The 17431-nt window shown below is 51.0% G+C and overlaps 1 protein-coding gene across 4 annotated transcripts in view; it reads right to left on the bottom strand.

Annotated features, from left to right (window-relative positions):
• Positions 1-17431, bottom strand: part of ARHGAP39 (Rho GTPase activating protein 39) — a 157356-nt gene that overhangs the window by 63427 nt on the left and 76498 nt on the right. For 3 of the 4 annotated variants that reach the window (XR_008504250.2, XM_054499344.2, XM_054499340.2), the window contains exon 2: positions 11333-11493. The exons of the other annotated variant lie outside the window; for it this stretch is intronic. Coding sequence is in view for 2 of the 3 variants with exons in the window: in XM_054499344.2 (XP_054355319.1) it covers positions 11333-11412 (80 nt within the window). In the remaining variant the exon portion in view is untranslated. The remainder of the gene's footprint in view (positions 1-11332; positions 11494-17431) is intronic. 4 annotated transcript variants of the gene reach the window in all.

Consider the following 17431-nt stretch of genomic DNA (forward strand, 5'->3'; position numbering starts at 1 on the left):
ATTTGGCAACAGTATTTAAAATGAAGTGGGAAGAGAAATAAGCCATTTGGTGACAAGGGTGGAAGGATGCAAGATGTCTACGATCCCCAGGGGACTCAGGGTACCTGGGGGGACGGGCCTCTTCCCAGAAGCTCCCAGAAGCTGCCGTCAAGGCAGAACAACCTTCCTGCAGCCCCTGTTTCTTGGAGATGTCTGTTTGCAGACAGCGATCAGCCCACATAAGCCTTTTCTGATGAACGTAATGAGTGCCACGTGCATGCCAGACAATTTGCCAGGTGCTAGGGACACAAGAGTGAACAAGAACGTGCCCTGCCCTGCAGACTTAGACAAGGGTGTCGAGATCACTCAATGGGGAAAGGAGAGTCTCTTCAACAAACGTGCAGGTGGACATCTACCTGCAAACAAATGCAGTTAGCCCCTACCTCATGCCACACACAAACATTAATCCAAAGTAGATGAAAGGTCTCAATGTAAGAGCTAAACTGATAAAACTCTTAGAATAGATGGGGCAGCTCTGCATGACCTCGGATTTGGCAATGGATTCTGAGCTATGACACCAAAAGCACATGCAATAAGACAAACAATGGAAAAACAGACTTCATCAAAATTAAAACTTTTGTGGCCACCACCGAGAGAATGAAAACACAGCCACAGGATGGGAGAAAACACCTGCAAATCATCCATTTGATGAGGTTCACAAAGGACTCTCCTAATTCAGTAACAACAGGGTAGGAGCCTGGGAAGTGGAGACTGCAGTGAGCCCTAATCTACTGCACTCCAGTCTGGGGATCCTGTCTCAAAAAGAAAAAAAAGACAGGCTAGGTGCAGTGGCTAACGCCTGGAATCTCAGCACTTTGAGAGGCCAAGGCGGGTGGATCACTTAAGTCAGGAGTTCAAGACCGGCCAACATGGTGAAACCCCGTCTCTACTAAAAATATAAAAATTAGCTGAGTGTGGTGGCACACGCCTGTAGTCCCAGCTACTTGGGAGGCTGAGGCAGAAGAATTGCTTGAACCCGGGAGGCAGTGGTTGCACTGAGCCGAGATCGCGCCACTGCACTCCAGCGTGGGGGACAAAGTGAGACTCTGTCTCAAAAAAAAAAAAAAAAAAAAAAAAGATAAATACCCCAGTTTAAAAATGGGCAAAATATCTGAAGAGACACATCTCCAAAGAAGATATGCAGATGGCCAATCTACATTAAAAGACGCTCATGATCATTAGCCATAGGAGAAATGCAAATCGAAAAATCAAAACCACAAGAGACACCATCTCAAACCCACTGGAGGTAAAAACCATAATAACAAGTGTTGTTAAGGATGTGGAGAAACTAGAACCTTTATACACCGCTGGTGGGAAGTGGGAACATTAAGTGGTGTGGCCACTGTGGAAGGGTTTGGTGGTTCCTCAAAAAGTCAAACATACCGGCCAGGCGCAGTGGCTCACGCCTGTAATCCCAGCACTTTGGGAGGCCGAGGTGGGCAGATCACCTGAGGTCAGGAGTTCAAGACCAGCCTTACCAACATGGTGAAACCCCGTCTCTACTAAAAATACAAAATTAGTCAGGTATGGTGGCGCATGCCTGTAGTCCCAGCTACTTGGGAGGCTGAGGCAGGAGAATCGCTTGAACCCAGGAGGCGGAGGTTGCGGTGAGCTGAGATTGCGCCATTGCACTCCGGCCTGGGCAACAAAAGCGAAACTCCACCTCAAAAAAAAAAAAAAAAAAAGTTAAACATACAAAAATTAGCTGGGTGTGGTGGCAAACACGTGTAGTCCCTGCTATTTGGGAGGCTGAGGCATGGGAATCACTTGGATCCGGGAAGCAGAGGTTGCAGTGAGCCAAGATCATGCCACTGCACTCCAATCTATGCGACAGTGAGGATTTGTCTGAAAAAGAAAGTTAAACAGGCTGGGTGTGGTGGCTGTAATCTCGGCACTTTGGGAAGCTGAGGTGGGAGGATCACTTCAGCCTGGGAGTTGGAAGTTGCAGTGAGCCGTGATTGTACCTTCGCACTCCAGCCTAAGTACCAACCTTTCTCAAAAATAATTAAAAAAAAAACAACACAGAGTTACCACCTGAGCCAGCAATTCCACAACTAGGTATATATACCCAAGAGAAACGAAAACATCTTCATACAGAAATCTGCACACAAATGTTCATGGCAGCATGATTCATAATAGCCAAACAGTGGCAACAGAGCAAATGTCCTTCAACTGATGCATGAATAAGCAAAATGTGGCCCATTCCTACATGGGAATATTGTTCAGCAGTAACAGGAATGCAGCCCTAACCCAAGCTATGGTGTGGATGAACCTGGGGCATGTTGATGTGAGTGAAGGACCACTTGCATGACTCCACGTATTTCAATCGTCTGGAGCAGGTGAATCTCACAGGACACAAAGCCGGCCCGCAGTGCCCGGGGCTGGGGAGGGGCTGCTGCTGGGAGTAGGGCTTCTCTGTGGGAGGCGGATGGTGGCAGCAGCTGCACAACTCTGACTGTTCTAAGAGCCACTGGATTGTGCACCTTAGAGGGTGAGCTTTGTGGCATGTGAATTATATTAAAAAAAGGGAGTCTGGCAGGTGAGGGGCAGCTGGGCTGGGCTCTCACTGGGAAGGCCCCATCGGGCTGCCCTCAGCCAAGAGGTCCCAAGAGGCAGGCAGGTATCTGGGAACATGTGGAGGGTGCAGAGGCTGAACGGGGCCACCAGGGTCCACGATGGCCACGGCAATGCTGAGCCTCCAGCTGCCACAGCTGGCCCCGAGCAGACCCTCTTGGTGGGTCCAGTGGAACCACTCCCCAAGGCATGCAGCCCCCAGCACAGCTCCTGGCTGTACAGCCTCTGCCAGGGGCGCCTGGTGTCCCTCCCGCCTCGCCGCCGTCTTCCCATCACCTCTCCCTGATCTGCTCTTTGTTCCCAGATGGCGTCCTCTTTGCCACGCTGCTCTCTTTCTATCCTTATCGCTCTGCCAGGCGGCAGGTGTGGCCAGCCCCACGCCAATCACCACAGACACCCGCAGAGGACGCCCAGACCAAGCAGCAGACACCAAATCCCCTCCTCACCCAACAGGCTGCTCACAACTGCACACGACACACAAAGGAGACAGCGGCCCAGCAGCAAACTCACATGACCGGAACCCAGCGGGCCCTCGTGGCAGAGGGGACGGCTGAGGCCTCGCCACCCCGGCACTCTCCACCACCCCTCAGTGGGCAGAGGGCGACGGCTGAGGCCTCGCCACCCCGGCACTCTCCACCACCCCTCAGTGGGCAGAGGGGGATGGCTGAGGCCTCGCCACCCTGGCACTCTCCACCACCCCTCAGTGGGCAGAGGGGGACGGCTGAGGCCTCGCCACCCCGGCACTCTCCACCACCCCTCAGTGGGCAGAGGGGGACGGCTGAGGCCTCGCCACCCCGGTGCTGTCCACCACCCCTCAGTGGGCAGAGGGGGACGGCTGAGGCCTCGCCACCCCGGCACTCTCCACCACCCCTCAGTGCTCCGCCACTGCTTCTGTCTGGCCTCAAGACTTTGTTCCTGACAAGTGACTCAAAGGTTAGGCCCTTCCACTCCCTCCTGGTCTCCTAAATCAAGGCCTAGCACTGAAGGGCATTCACTCGTGGGGTGAATCCAGACTGGCCATGAGGGCCGCACAGAGGGGGTGCTGCGCGGGGGCAGGGGAAGCCCTGCAACGGTGAGCACATGGGGAGGCATGGCCTCTCGGGCCTCCTGCACACAGCCAGGGGCTGCTCTTTACCAGGCAAGCATCCAGTGCTGCAGGCCCCGGGTGGCACGCACTGCCGGGGTCCTCGGCAAAGATAAGAAACGGCACACAGACAGAGGACCCACTGGTGCCGCAGGACCTGGCACATGCTGCAGGAGCGGCCACCATGATAGACTGTCCTTCAGACCCGCAAGGGTACCACATCCCTAAGCACCAGAGGGTGCAGGCTCTGCCGGCCAGCCCCACCTTCCCAACTCTCCCTCCAGGCCCAGGGCATGTGTCCAGGCACATCGTGCTGTCCTGAGGCCACCAGGAGGGCAAGGCAGGTCTAACACCATAAGATGGAGTCCCAACAGCAGAGGCCATGGCTTCTCACACCAGATGTAGTGAGGGAGGGGCCGTGGGAACTCCCTCTGGGACTTGACATCCCTGGTTCACCCGTGCCCAAGGAGACGGAGGAGGGACCTGGCTGACTGCCTGTGGAGCCTGGGAGGAGGGCGACTGAACCCTAGCAGCCTTAGGGCTGTAACGAGGGCTCACAACAGCAAGGAGAATCCAGCAGGAGACACATTTGCTCCGTGAGGACGAGGGGAGGCAACTCCACCCGATGCAGCAACCACCTCATCAAATCCCAGGACACTCGCCACCAGCAGCCACACCGCCCTACACCTCCAGTCCAAAGCCCAGCGTCTTCTCTGGGTGGGGCCGACTGGTCCTGTCTCCATCTAGAAGAGCACGTGGAGGGAGGGCGGAGGCATCTTTGAATCAAAGGACTGCAGCTGGGGAGGGAACTCAGGACACAGGCGGCGAGCTGCCAGGAAGCCGAGGAAGCCACGTGCACAGGCTGGAACCCCAGCAGACTGAGGCGTGGACAGAGAGCCCCTCGCTGCCCCTCGCAGATCTACGCGACGCCCTTGAGGATGGGGGCAGGGGGCGGGGGGTGGGGGGAACCCAGGATCAGGGAGGCCAGACTCTAACCAATGGGGCCGGGATTGCTGACTTGGGTTGATATGAAAAACAGTCTGATCAAATGGGAAAGGCAAAACTTTAAGACTTTTAGAAGAAAATACATGAAGAATTTCAGGAGCTCAGTTAGGAAAGGGCTTCCTGAGTAAGACACAAAACCACAGAGAAAAGGCAGGTGGACAGAGAACGCTGGAGCTCTGCACATTGGCTCATCAAAAGCCACCAGCACTGACACAAAGGCGCGAGCACAGACGGAGACCGTAATCCAGGCTCAGTAAACATGCAACTGTACCCGGAACAGACAGGGACGCGTCCACACCACAAAGGCTAAGAAAGATGATTAAATGGAAGAAAAGGCCGGAGGAGATTCCCAGAGGTGGAAACCTGAGGGCTAAGAACACACGGAGATGCTCAAACCTACCAGGCAGGAAGCCACGCAGACCCACCCGCCAGCAGGGAAGGAGAGTCCGGCCAGAGTAGGAGCTCCGTGGTGGGGAAGAAGCAGCCTGGGGAAGTCCAGAGGGCACCCAGCATGGCCTCGAAGGCTGGACATCTGCAGGGCCCTTTCCGTGTTGCGTGTAAAAGGGAAACTCGGAACCCAGCCGTGGGCCTTTCCGCGTTGCGTGTAGAGGGGAAATTTGGAACCCAGCCGTGGGCCCTTTCAGGGGAAACTCGGAACCCAGCCGTGGGCCTTTCCGTGTTGCGTGTAAAGGGCAAACTCGGAACCCAGGCTTGGGTGTCAGTGGAGGGATACTAAGGTGCCACATGAGGACACATGAGCCCCAGGAAGGCTGGGAAGGAGCAGAAGAGACTCTCGATGAGGCAGGTGTGGCTGGGCACAGGACAGGAGGCCAGCAGTACCAGACAGATGGGCAGAAGCAGCCCCAGCTCCTTACAGAGCCCGGGGCATGAGAGAAGGCACGGTGCCCCTCACAGAGCACAGGCAGCCTCAGCCTCTACCAAATGGCACAGGGACAGCCGGATGCATATGGAAAACAAACAGGTCAGACCACCCCTCACACCACACACAAGAACCAACTCTAAGCGGATCTGAGACCCAAAGGCAAAAACAAAAGTATGTCAGCCCGTGAGCAGCTGCCACGTGCTCTTTCCTCAGTCGCCTGGATGAAGGTGACTAAAACACAGAGGCACTGAAGAAAGGATGGCCAACCTGACTACACAAAAATTCAAAACCTTTCACATGCAAAAGCCCTACAAATAAAACAGATTTTGGCTTTTTAGACACATTTAGTGGAACATTTACAATAAGAGCTCACGTCTTTAATATATAAATTTGAGCATGAAAAGATAAAAAATACTATAGAAAAAGGGCAAAAGATAAGAGCATGCAATTCACAAAGTGAACAATAATACACGGAGAGTAACTACTTCAGCGATCATCAGAGCCCCAAAGCCCAGGCTGCACGGAGACCCCAGGCACCTGCCCACGCATCTGACAGCAGGCAGCTGTTGACAGCCCCGATGGCCCAGGCTGCACGGAGACCCCAGGCACCCGTCCACGCATCTGACAGCAGGCAGCAGTTGACGGCCCCGATGGCCCGGGGTTGGTGCTGCTCACAGAAGCCCCAAGGACAGCACATCCAAAGGCATCCTTGGACCTAGCAGTCCCTCGTCAGAAATTCACCTGCAGATGCACCTCCCAAAACTCAGAATTATACAAGCAGACTGCAGCAGTCCTTGTAATTGCAGAATATGTGAAATTACCCACATGGCCAACACAAGACTGAGGCACACACACAATAGAGGCCTAGGAAGCTTTGAAAAAGGAGGACGACAATCTCGATGGTCTGGGAGGCAGTGATGTCCAGCGGATGTTTTAAGTGGAAAAAGCAAATTGTGCAAAGAACACATAAATCATGATACCATTAGTGTAAGAATGAAGAGGAAATAAGAAAACATACTAACATCTGTTTATTCTTCACAATAGACACCCAGGAGATAAACAGAAAAGATGAGTTTCTGCCTGCAGCAGGTAGGCAGGTGCAGAAAGGACGTGGGGAAGAGGCCTGGCTGAATGTGCCTGCTTATGGTTGGGGCTTTGGGAGCGTGTGAATGGTCTATATCTTTAAAAGACAAAATTATATCAGGAAGAATAAAAAGGGGACAAAAAAATCTCTAACTGAAAGTAATGAACCAACGGATGCCAGAACCATAATGAAGAAAAGAGAAAGAGCTAATCTAAACAACTTACGAACACAGGATGAGCCAGTGTCGCATTCCTGGGAGACACGTGCACATGAGGGAATGCAAATGAACCCTGACTTTTTTTAGTGCATATATTTTTGTAGTGGAATGGGTGAAGCAATTCTGAACCAATTTTAGACGAATTATCAGATGAGCAAGTGAGTAAACACACTGGTGTTCTTGGGAGCCAGGAAAGAAGAGATGTGACGGAAGAGGGGACCACAGAGCAACTCTCTGTGGGAGGGACGGGACTGGGGCACCGTGTGCGCTCAGCATTTCTAGGAGGCGTGTGTGCGCGTGGAGGTGTGCGTGCATGCTCGTGTACCTGTGTGCGTGGAGGCGTGCGTGTGAGCTCATATACCTACCTGCGTGTGCGTGGAGGCGTGTGTGCACACTTGTGTACCTACCTGCGTGTGTGTGGGGGGGGGGCGTGTGTGTGCGCTCCTGTACCTACCTGCGTGTGCGTGTGCATGGAGGCGTGCGTGTGAGCTCATGTACCTACCTGCGTGTGCATGTGCGTGGAGGCATTCATGTGAGTTCCTGTACCTACCTGCATGTGCGTGTGCGTGGAGGCGTGCGTGCGAGCTCATGGACCTACCTGCGTGTGCATGTGCATGGAGGCGTGCGTGTGAGCTCATGTACCTACCTGCGTGTGCATGGAGGCGTGCGTGCACACTTGTGTACCCACCTGCGTGTGCGTGTGCATGAAGGCGTGCATGCACACTTGTGTACCTACCTGTGTGTGCGTGTGCGTGGAGGCGTGCGTGCGCACTTGTGTACCTACCTGTGTGTGCGTGTGCGTGGAGGCGTGCGTGCGCACTTGTGTACCTACCTGTGTGCGTGTGCGTGGAGGCGTGCGTGCGCACTTGTGTACCTACCTGTGTGTGCGTGTGCGTGGAGGCCGTGCGTGCGCACTTGTGTACCTACCTGCATGTGCATGTCTGTGGGGGCATGTGTGCGAGCTCGTGTACCCACTTGCGTGTGCATGGAGGCATGTGTGCCAGCTCGTGTACCCACTTGTGTGTGCGTGTGCACGGAGGCGTGTGCGCACTTGTGTACCCACCTGCGTGTGCGTGTGCACGGAGGCGTGCGTGCCAGCTCGTGTACCCACCTGTGTGTGCATGTGCACGGAGGTGTGCGTGCACACTTGTTTACCCACCTGCGTGTGCGTGTGCGTGGAGGCGTGTGTGCGCACTTGTGTACCCACCTGCGTGTGTGTGTGTGTGGAGGCGTGCATGCCAGCTCGTGTACCCACCTGCATGTGCGTGTGCGTGGAGGCGTGTGCGCACTTGTGTACCCACCTGCGTGTGTGTGTGTGTGGAGGCGTGCATGCCAGCTCGTGTACCCACCTGCATGTGCGTGTGCGTGGAGGCATGTGCGCACTTGTGTACCCACCTGCGTGTGCGTGTGCGTGGAGGTGTGCGTGTGCACTTGTGTACCTGAGTGTGCGTGTTTGTGGAGGCGTGCGTGTGCACCTGTGTACCTACCTGTGTGTGCGTGTGCGTGGAGGCCATGCGTGCGCACTTGCGTACCTACCTGCATGTGCGTGGAGGCGTGCATGCACACTTGTGTACCTACCTGTGTGTGCATGGAGGCATGCGTGCACACTTGTTTACCCACCTGCGTGTGCATGTGCGTGGAGGCGTGCATGCCAGCTCGTGTACCCACCTGCATGTGCGTGTGCGTGGAGGCGTGTGCGCACTTGTGTACCCACCTGCGTGTGGGTGTGCGTGGAGGTGTGCATGTGCACTTGTGTACCTACCTGAGTGTGCGTGTTTGTGGAGGGGTGCGTGTGCACCTGTGTACCTACCTGTGTGTGCGTGTGCGTGGAGGCCATGCGTGCGCACTTGCGTACCTACCTGCATGTGCATGGAGGCGTGCGTGCACACTTGTGTACCTACCTGCGTGTGCATGGAGGCATGCGTGTGAGCTCGTGTACCTACCTGCGTGTGTGTGCGTGGAGGCGTGTGTGTGCGCTCGTGTACCTGTGTGTGCGTGGAGGCGTGCATGCATGCACGCTCGTGTACCTGTGTGCATGTGCGTGGAGGTGTGAGTGCGAGCTCATGTACCTACCTGTGTGTGCGTGTGCATGTGCGTGTACCTGCATGTGTGGAGGCATGTGTGCACGCTCGTGAACCTGTGTATGTATGTGTGTGCATGGAGGCGTGTGTGTGTGCTTGGGTACCTGTGTGTGTACATGTGCATACTCCTGCGTAATTTTCTAGTTCTGTGTGCTTAGCCAAAAAGCACACACCTGTAATCCCAGCACTTTGGGAGGCCGAGGCGGGCAGATCACGAGGTCAGGAGTTCGAGACCAGCCTGACCAACATGGTGAAACCCCATCTCTAGTAAAAATACAAAAAATTAGCTGGGCGTGGTGGTGCGCACCTGTAATCCCAGCTACTCAGGAGGCTGAGGCAGGAGAAATGCTTCAACCTGGGAGGCGGAGCTTGCAGTGAGCTGAGATCACGCCACTGCACTCCAGCCTGGGCGACAAAGCAAGACTCCATCCAAAAAAAGAAAAAAAAAAAAAAAAAAAAAAAAGGCCAAAAAGCAAAAAGCAAATACACTGCAGTAGCACTGAATGTTCTAAGAACCCAGACCTTGTTCTCTAAGACCAGTATTCCCTAAAAGGAACCAGCACTCCCTAGACAAACAGCTGATTCCAAGGCTGAGCAGGGCAGCTGTGCCAGGAGGAAGCTAGCACTCGCAGGAATGAGGACGTCAGGGACACAGGATCCAGCGAGACGCTTAGGGGCCTATCTGGGCGCTTATGCACCAAGCCAGTGAAGAGCAAGCGCAACATCAACCCCGAAAAAACCCAATGGAGCTCACAGCCCACATCAGCGAACAAACAAATGAAGAACGAACCAAAGAATGAACAAGGAGACAGCAGGACTCCTGCTCAGGTCAAGGCCGAGTATGGATCGCAACTGTGGAAGGTGCACAGAGTCCCGGAAAGACCAACCACACAGGGAGACACAAAGCACCAGACACGGAGCCGGGCCCAGAGCGCCCAGAGGTGGCCGGGAGGCAGCAGCTGCACCTAGGGAGGTGCGGGCGAGGCCTCTGTCGGGGTCAGAGGTCATGTTGCCAGGTGAGGGGCGGATGGACAGCAGTGTCTGCAGATGCGGGGCCCGGGAGGACCCAACACCACCTGTGTGGCATCCTCCTGAAAAACTGTCAGACAAACCCAAACCGAGGAACTCTCTATTTTACTTTATTTACTGTGACACGGGGGTCTCACTCTGTCGCTCAGGCCAGAGTGCAATGGTGTGATCTCAGCTCACTGCAGCCTAAACCTCTCGGGCTCAAGGGATCTCCTCACCTCAGCCTCCCGAGTAGCTGAGACCATAGGCATCTGCCACCACATCCGGCTAATTTTTGTATTTTTTGTAGAGATGGGGTTTCACTACGTTGCCCAGGCTGGGATGATCTGTTTTAAATAGGATGACTATTACCTTAAAAATATCAATGTGACAAAAAGCAGAGAAAAGCTGTGGAATTCTTCCAGATTAAAAAAGGCCAAGGAGAGAGAAGCAGTCAGGGGCAGAGCTGACCTGGAGGCACGGGACGCTGGCTGAGACGGGACAGGGCCAGATTTACTTGTGGTAACAAGTGTCCCGGACTACCTGGAAGACGTCCTGAGGGAGCTCACGCTCTCACTCTGCGACCCCCAAAAGCATTCAGAGGCGACAGGAGGAAGTGTCCTGGGCTACCTGGAAGACGTCCTGAGGGAGCTCACGCTCTCACACCGCGACCTCCAAAAGCATTCAGAGGCGACAGGAGCAATGCTAACCACAGGGTCTCTGGGCAAGGGCACTCGAGCGCTCATGGGGCTGTTCTTATTCTTGTAACTTTTCTGGAAGCATGAAATTATTTCCAAATAAAAGCCTAGAAATCAGGGCAGAGCAGTGGCTCACGTCTGTGATCCTGGCACTGCGGGAGGCCTTGGCCTCCCAAAAGGATCACTTGAGCCCAGGAGTTTGAGACCAGCCTGAGCAACAGACCTCATCTTTACAAAAAATTAAAAATCAGCTAGATGTGGTGGCACGCGCCTGCAGTCCCAGCTACTCAGGAGGTGAGGTGGGAGGACTGCTTTAGCCTAGCAATTCAAGGCCGCAGTGAGCTATGATCGCGCCACTGCACTCCAGCCTGGACAACAGAGTGAGACCCTGTCTCCTCAATAAATAAATCAATGAATAAATTAGAAAGTCAAAAATTAGAAAGATAAAAACAACGAATCATGGCGACCCGCATCTGCAGGACTGCGGGCCAGAGCCCTGAGGGCTGTGCTGTGCACAGGTGGCATCGGCCATCCAGGCCTTGGGAAGAGCCAGCGACTCCACGGAGAGTCTTGCAAGCACACTGCTTTCTCTACAGGAACACAGCTGTTCCACCCACTCCTGAGGCCCGGGCAGCTCCGCAGGTTGGTCGGCTCCTTACCGAGTGCTCGACCCTGGAATCCTTGACTCTGGCAGGTCGACATTATGGCTCCTGCACTCGTAGTCCTGTGTCTGGGACATCTCTGTCTGCTTCCTCGCCCAAGTGGACAGACGTCAGGGCATCATCGGGACAACACCAGCATCAGACGGGAAGGTGCTACACTGCAAGAGGGGAGAAGCAACAGTGCTGATCTGGAAAACGCCTCACCACACCAACCACCCAGCCAAGCCCATCGCCGCAGAGTGGCCGGACAGAATGAAGATGGACTCCACGGCACCCGTGAGCCGCCCCCGGGCAGCCAACCCCACTCCTCAGTGCTCCTGAAGCCTGGCCCTGCGTTGCAGCAAAGCCTGGCCAGCCCCACACGCAGCAGGGAGACTGTGCCCACCAGCCAGGATCCAGCCCATGCCAGTCTGAGACACCACCCCCAATGCATGCTGGGCCGGCGAAGGCACAAGCCAAGCATGGCGGGACCATGGGACCGCAGGACTGGAGGACTGGGAGGAGGGTGAACAGGAGGACACAGGACCTGCTCCGCCCTCACTCTCAGCCCCACATCTGAGACTCAGTGTCCCCAGCTGTCCACACACAGGCGACACTCGCCGGGAGTCACTGGGGAAGGACGCGGGACCACACGCGTACAGCATGCACAGCCGTAGCACAAGGGCGCTCAGGAGCAATCCATGTTCACACGGACCACCTGACTTCTGACAACAATGCTGTGTTCACCAGGTATACAGTCCGTCCTTGAAAAACACGGGTCTGAGCCAGGAGGGTCACATATACATGGATTTTCTTCCTCCTCTGCCTCCCCTGAGACAGCACAACCAACCCCCTTCCTCTTCCTTCTCCTCAGCCTACTCTATGTGAAGGTGACAAGGATGAAGATCTGCAGGATGATCCACTTCCACGTAATGACAGTAAATATGTTCTCTTCTTTATTATTTCTTACTACCATTTTCTTTTGTGACTTTATAGGAAGCGCACAGTAGATATTACAATAGCATACAAAATGCATGTGAATTGACTGTTGTTATCTGAAGGCTTCCCATCAACAGCAGGCTGTTTGTAGTTAAGAGGAGGAGAAGGAGGAGGCGGCGGTGACGGAGGAGGAGGAAAGTAAGACATGGGTTTTTGACCACGTGGTGGGGGTCAGTGCCCGTAAACCCTGAGTTGTTCAAGGGTCAAGTGTGAAAAAAATGAACCTTGACCTCTACCTCATCCAATCTCGTACGTAAAACTTAATTCTAGATGCATTGTAGGTCTAAATGTTAAAAGTAAAATAATAAAGCTTTTGGAAAGAAATGTAAGAGAAAATCTTTGTGGCCTTACAGTAGGCACAAATATCTTAATTGGACAAACACAAAAAACAATGCACAAAAGAAAAATTAACAAATTGGACTATGGTAAAATTCAGAACATCTGTTTATCAAGAAACTATTAAGTAAAAAAAAAAAAAAGCACATCCTAAGTGGGAGATATTTGCTACAGAGAACATGTGTAATGTGTGTGTGTAATCTGACAAAGGGCCACATCAGACATATTAAAAACTCCTATCAATAAGTAAGGAAATCAGCCGAGTGTGGTGGAGCGTGGCTATGGTCCCAGCTACACGGGAGGAAGAGGGGAGGATCCCGCCACTGCGCTCCAGCCTGGGCGACAGAGCGAGACCTTGTCTCAAAAAAAAAAAAAAAAAAAAAAGCCAGATACAGCTGGATGCACAGAGCACAGTTGCCTTTCCTGAGGTTGAAGGTCAGGCAAAAGCAGCCTCTGCTGTTAGTAATCAGAACCAATGGCCTCCGGCCTGGGTGGTGACGGGGAGGGACCCACGGCTGCACGGCTGCTCCTAGCCTTGGTGCCATTTCGTCTGCAGCACTGGCTCATAGAAGCCACAGGGCCTCACCTCACATGTGCCACCACACTCCGACAGTCTGCCGAACCATGGTGGGCACTGCTGTGGTGGGCACCTGTCTCCTTGCTCCCGGATGCCCCAGCTGGTATCAGTACAGCCCCCCCCACCCCCCGAGGAGAGGCCATTCCATAGATACTAACTGTGCTAATCCAAAGGGAAATAAAAAAGACTCAAGCACCAGAAGAGAGTACAGCCAGTGACGGGAAGGGACACTGCAGGCCAATCGGAAACTTTCTCCAAGTCCCAGACAGATTGTGGGGCCACAAATCCAACCTACACAATTCCCTCACAAGCGGGGGAACTACCTCCTTAGAGGAAACGCTCTTTCTGCCACTTAAATCTCCACACAACTATTTATTTTAATGCTTGGGACTGCTATGAATGCTATTTTTAAAAATGAAACTCAGGCTGGGCGCGGTGGCTCACGCCTATAATCCTAGCACTTTGGGAGGCCGAGGCAGGTGGATCATTTGAGGTCAGGGGTTCAAGACCAGCCTGGCCAACACAGCGAAACCCCATCTCTACTAAAAGTACAAAAATTAGCCAGGTGTGGCAGCATGTGCCTGTAATCCCAGCTACGTGGGAGGCTGAGGCAGGAGAATCACTTGAACCCAGGAGGCTGAGGTTGCAGTGAGCCGGGATCGCGCCACTGCACTCCAGCCTGGGCGACAGAGCAAGACTCTGTCTCAAAAAAAAAAAAAAAAAAAAAAAGGAAAAAGAAAAAGAAACGAAACTCAAATATTTTTAATTTCTTGTTTGAGAGGAAACAGGTGACCTGCTTGTACAGCTTCAATCTTTTTGAAAAGTAAAGCAGCAGCATCAGTGAAGTTCTAAAAAGCTAAAAAGCATCCACAGCCTGAGAGCCACCTTGACCAACCCCTTCCCCTGTGCACCTGCTTTCCATCCTCAGTCCATCCTTCCATCACGGGTTCCAACATGCTCACCCACCTCCTCATCCTCTTAGACTCAACTCAGGCGTCACCTCTCAGGAAGCTTCCTCCCATCTGGGACCCCCAGATGCCATAGTGAGCCCAAGCGCACCGGGTCTGCAATCAGGCACTGTGAGTCCCCAAACTCTGCTTTTCATTGTTGAAGTTGTTTTAATTATTCCAGGTCCTTTGCATTTCTATATGAATTTCAGAATCAGCTTCTCGATTTCTACAAAATAGCCTGCTGGGATTCTGATTGCAGTTGTGTTGAACCTATGGATGAGTATGAGGAAAACCAACATCTCACCTACATTAAATCTTCTGATCTGTGAGCAAAACATCTCTCTCTATCTAGTTGGGTCTACTTTCTTTCAGCAACATTTTGTAGTTTTTAGTGTACAAATCTTGCACATATTAGTTAAATCACCCTAAGCATTTCATATTTATAATACTAACAAAATATAATTTCCAATTTTTTGTTGCTGATACAGAAAAAAATGTTATTTGTTTTTACAATTTGATCTTGTAATCTTGATAAACTCACTTATTAGTTCTAATTGCTTTTTTTCACAGATTTATTATGTTTTCTGCAGAGATGATCATGTCAACAGTGAATAAAAAGTTTTACTTCTTCCTTTCCAAACTAGATCTTTTTATTTATTTTTCTTGCATAATTGCACTGGGAAGAACCTGCAGTATTATTACTGAACACAATTAGTAAGAGTGAACATATGTGCCTTCCTCCTAATCTCAGGGAAAGCATCCAGTCTTTTACCATTAAGTATGATGTTGACTGTAACTTTTTCAGAATGTCTTTTGTAAGGTCAAGGAAGTTCCTTTGTATTTTTAGTTTGCCAAGTTATTTTTTAAACCAGGAATGGATGTTGGATTTTGTAAAATACTTTTACTGTATCTATTGAAATGATCACATGGTTTCTCTTTAGTTTGGTAATAGCTGGATTCCATCAATTAATCTTCTATTCTTAAACCAATTACATATTCCTTGTATAAATGCCAATTGGTCACGATGTATTGTCCTTTCTTTTTTTTTTCTTTTTTTTTTTTGAGACGGAGTCTCAGTCTGTTGCCCAGGCTGGAGGGCAGTGGCATGATCTCAGCTGACTGCAACCTCCACCTCCCAGGTTCAAGCGATTCTCCTGCCTCAGCCTCCCAAGTAGGTGGGATTACAGGCACCCGCCACCATGCCTGGCTAATTGTTTTTGTATATTTGATAGAGACGGGGTTTCATTATGTTGGCCAGGCTGGTCTTGAATTCCTGGCCTCATGATCCACCGCCTTGGCCTCCCAAAGTTGTTGGGATTACAGGCGTGAGCCACCGCGCCCGGCCATATTGTCCTTTTTATATATTCTCAAATGGGATTTGCTAAAATTTTGTTAAGAATTTTTACATCCGTATTCATATTCATTTTTGCATCTATTCTCTTGTAACATCTTTGGTTTTGCTATCAGAGTAATACCAGCATAACAAAATGAGAAGTATTCCCTCCTCTCAAATTCCTGGGAGAGTTTATATAGAATTGCTATTATTTCTTCCTTAAATGTGTGGCAGAGATTCCAGTGAAGCCAGATGGGCACGTAGTTTCTTTGTGGGAAGGTTTTCAATTACACATTGAATCTATTTAATAGATACAGAGCTGAGCAGGTTCTAAAAATTTCTTCTTATGTGAGTATGAGTGGTTTGTCTTTCAAGGAACTTGCCCATTTCATATAAAATTAATCACATTTGTTGGCGTAAGTTATTATACCATACTATTCCTTTATATCCTCTTAAAAGCAACAGACTCTGTAGCTATGCCACATCTTTCATTTTTGACATTGATATAAAAATGTCTTGCTTTTCTTCACTTTTAAGCTAGAAGCTTATCGATTTTACTGATTGCCTCAAAAAGACAGCTTAATCGTTTTTTTTCTATTTTTCTGTTTTCATTAATTTCCACGTTGATCTTTGTTTCCTTTCTTTTGCATCCTTTAGACTTAATTTGCTTTCCTTTTTCTAATTTCCTAAGCTAGAAGCAGAGTTCAGTGATTTGTACATTAAAAAAAAAAATTTAGGGCCGGGCGTGGTGGCCCATGCCTGTAATCCCAGCACTTTGGGAGGCCGAGGTGGGTGGATCACGAGATCAGGAAATCGAGACCATCCTGGCCAATATGGTGAAACCCCGTCTCTACTAAAAATACAAAAAAATTAGCCGGGCGTGGTGGCAGGCGCCTGTAGTCCCAGCAACTCGAGAGGCTGAGGCAGGAGAATGGCGTGAACCTGGGAGGCAGAGCTTGCAGTGAGCTGAGATCGCGCCACTGCACTCCAGCCTGGGCGACAGTGAGAGACTCTGTCTCAAAAAAAAAAAAAAAAATTTAGGTATTTAGTGTTATAAAATACCCCTCTGAGTACAGCTTTCATGATATTCGACAAGTTTTGATATGCTGTATTTTCATTTTCATCCCGTTCAAAGAGTTTTTCTGTTTTTTTTTTTTTTTTTTTGAGATGGAGTCTCACTCTGTCACCCAGGCTGGAGTGCAGTGGTGGGATCTTGGCCTGCTGCAACCTCCACCTCCCAGGTTCAAGTGATTCTCCTGCCTCAACCTCCCCAGCAGCTGGGATTACAGGCATGTGCCACCACACCTGGCTAATTTTTTTGTATTTTTAGTAGAGATGGGGTTTCACCATGTTAGCCAGGCTGGTCTCAAACTCCTGAGATCAAGGGATCCTCCCACCTTTGCCTCCCAAAGTGCTGGGATTACAGGTGTGAGCCATCACGCCCAGCCTCAGAAAGCTTTCTAACCTCTCTTTTGATTTCTTCTTTGACTAATGGAACATATACTCAGTAACTAATCATCTTCCAGATATTTTTTATTGGTTTCTAATTATATTTTTCTCAGAGAACATAATTTATATGATTTGAATTTATTCAAGTTTATTGATGCTTTTTATGGTCCCCTAAAATGGTCTATCCTGGTAAATGTCCCGTGTGCACTGGAAAAGAATGTGCTGCCAGTGAAGTGCTGTATAAAGCCAATCGGGTCAGGCTGGTTGATGGTGCTGATACTAATTTCTGGTCTACTTGTTCTACCTGTCACTGAGAAACAGGTCATGAGCCCCAGCTACAACTGTGGGTTTGTCTACTTCTCTTTGCACTATCAGTTTTTGCTTCATGTATTTTATAGCTCTGTTATTAGGTGCATACACATTTATGGTGTCTTCTTGATGAATGAACTCTTTTATCATGAAGTATCTTTATC

This window comes from Pongo pygmaeus, chromosome 7, assembly GCF_028885625.2.
Source record: "Pongo pygmaeus isolate AG05252 chromosome 7, NHGRI_mPonPyg2-v2.0_pri, whole genome shotgun sequence".
NCBI lineage: Eukaryota > Metazoa > Chordata > Mammalia > Primates > Hominidae > Pongo > Pongo pygmaeus.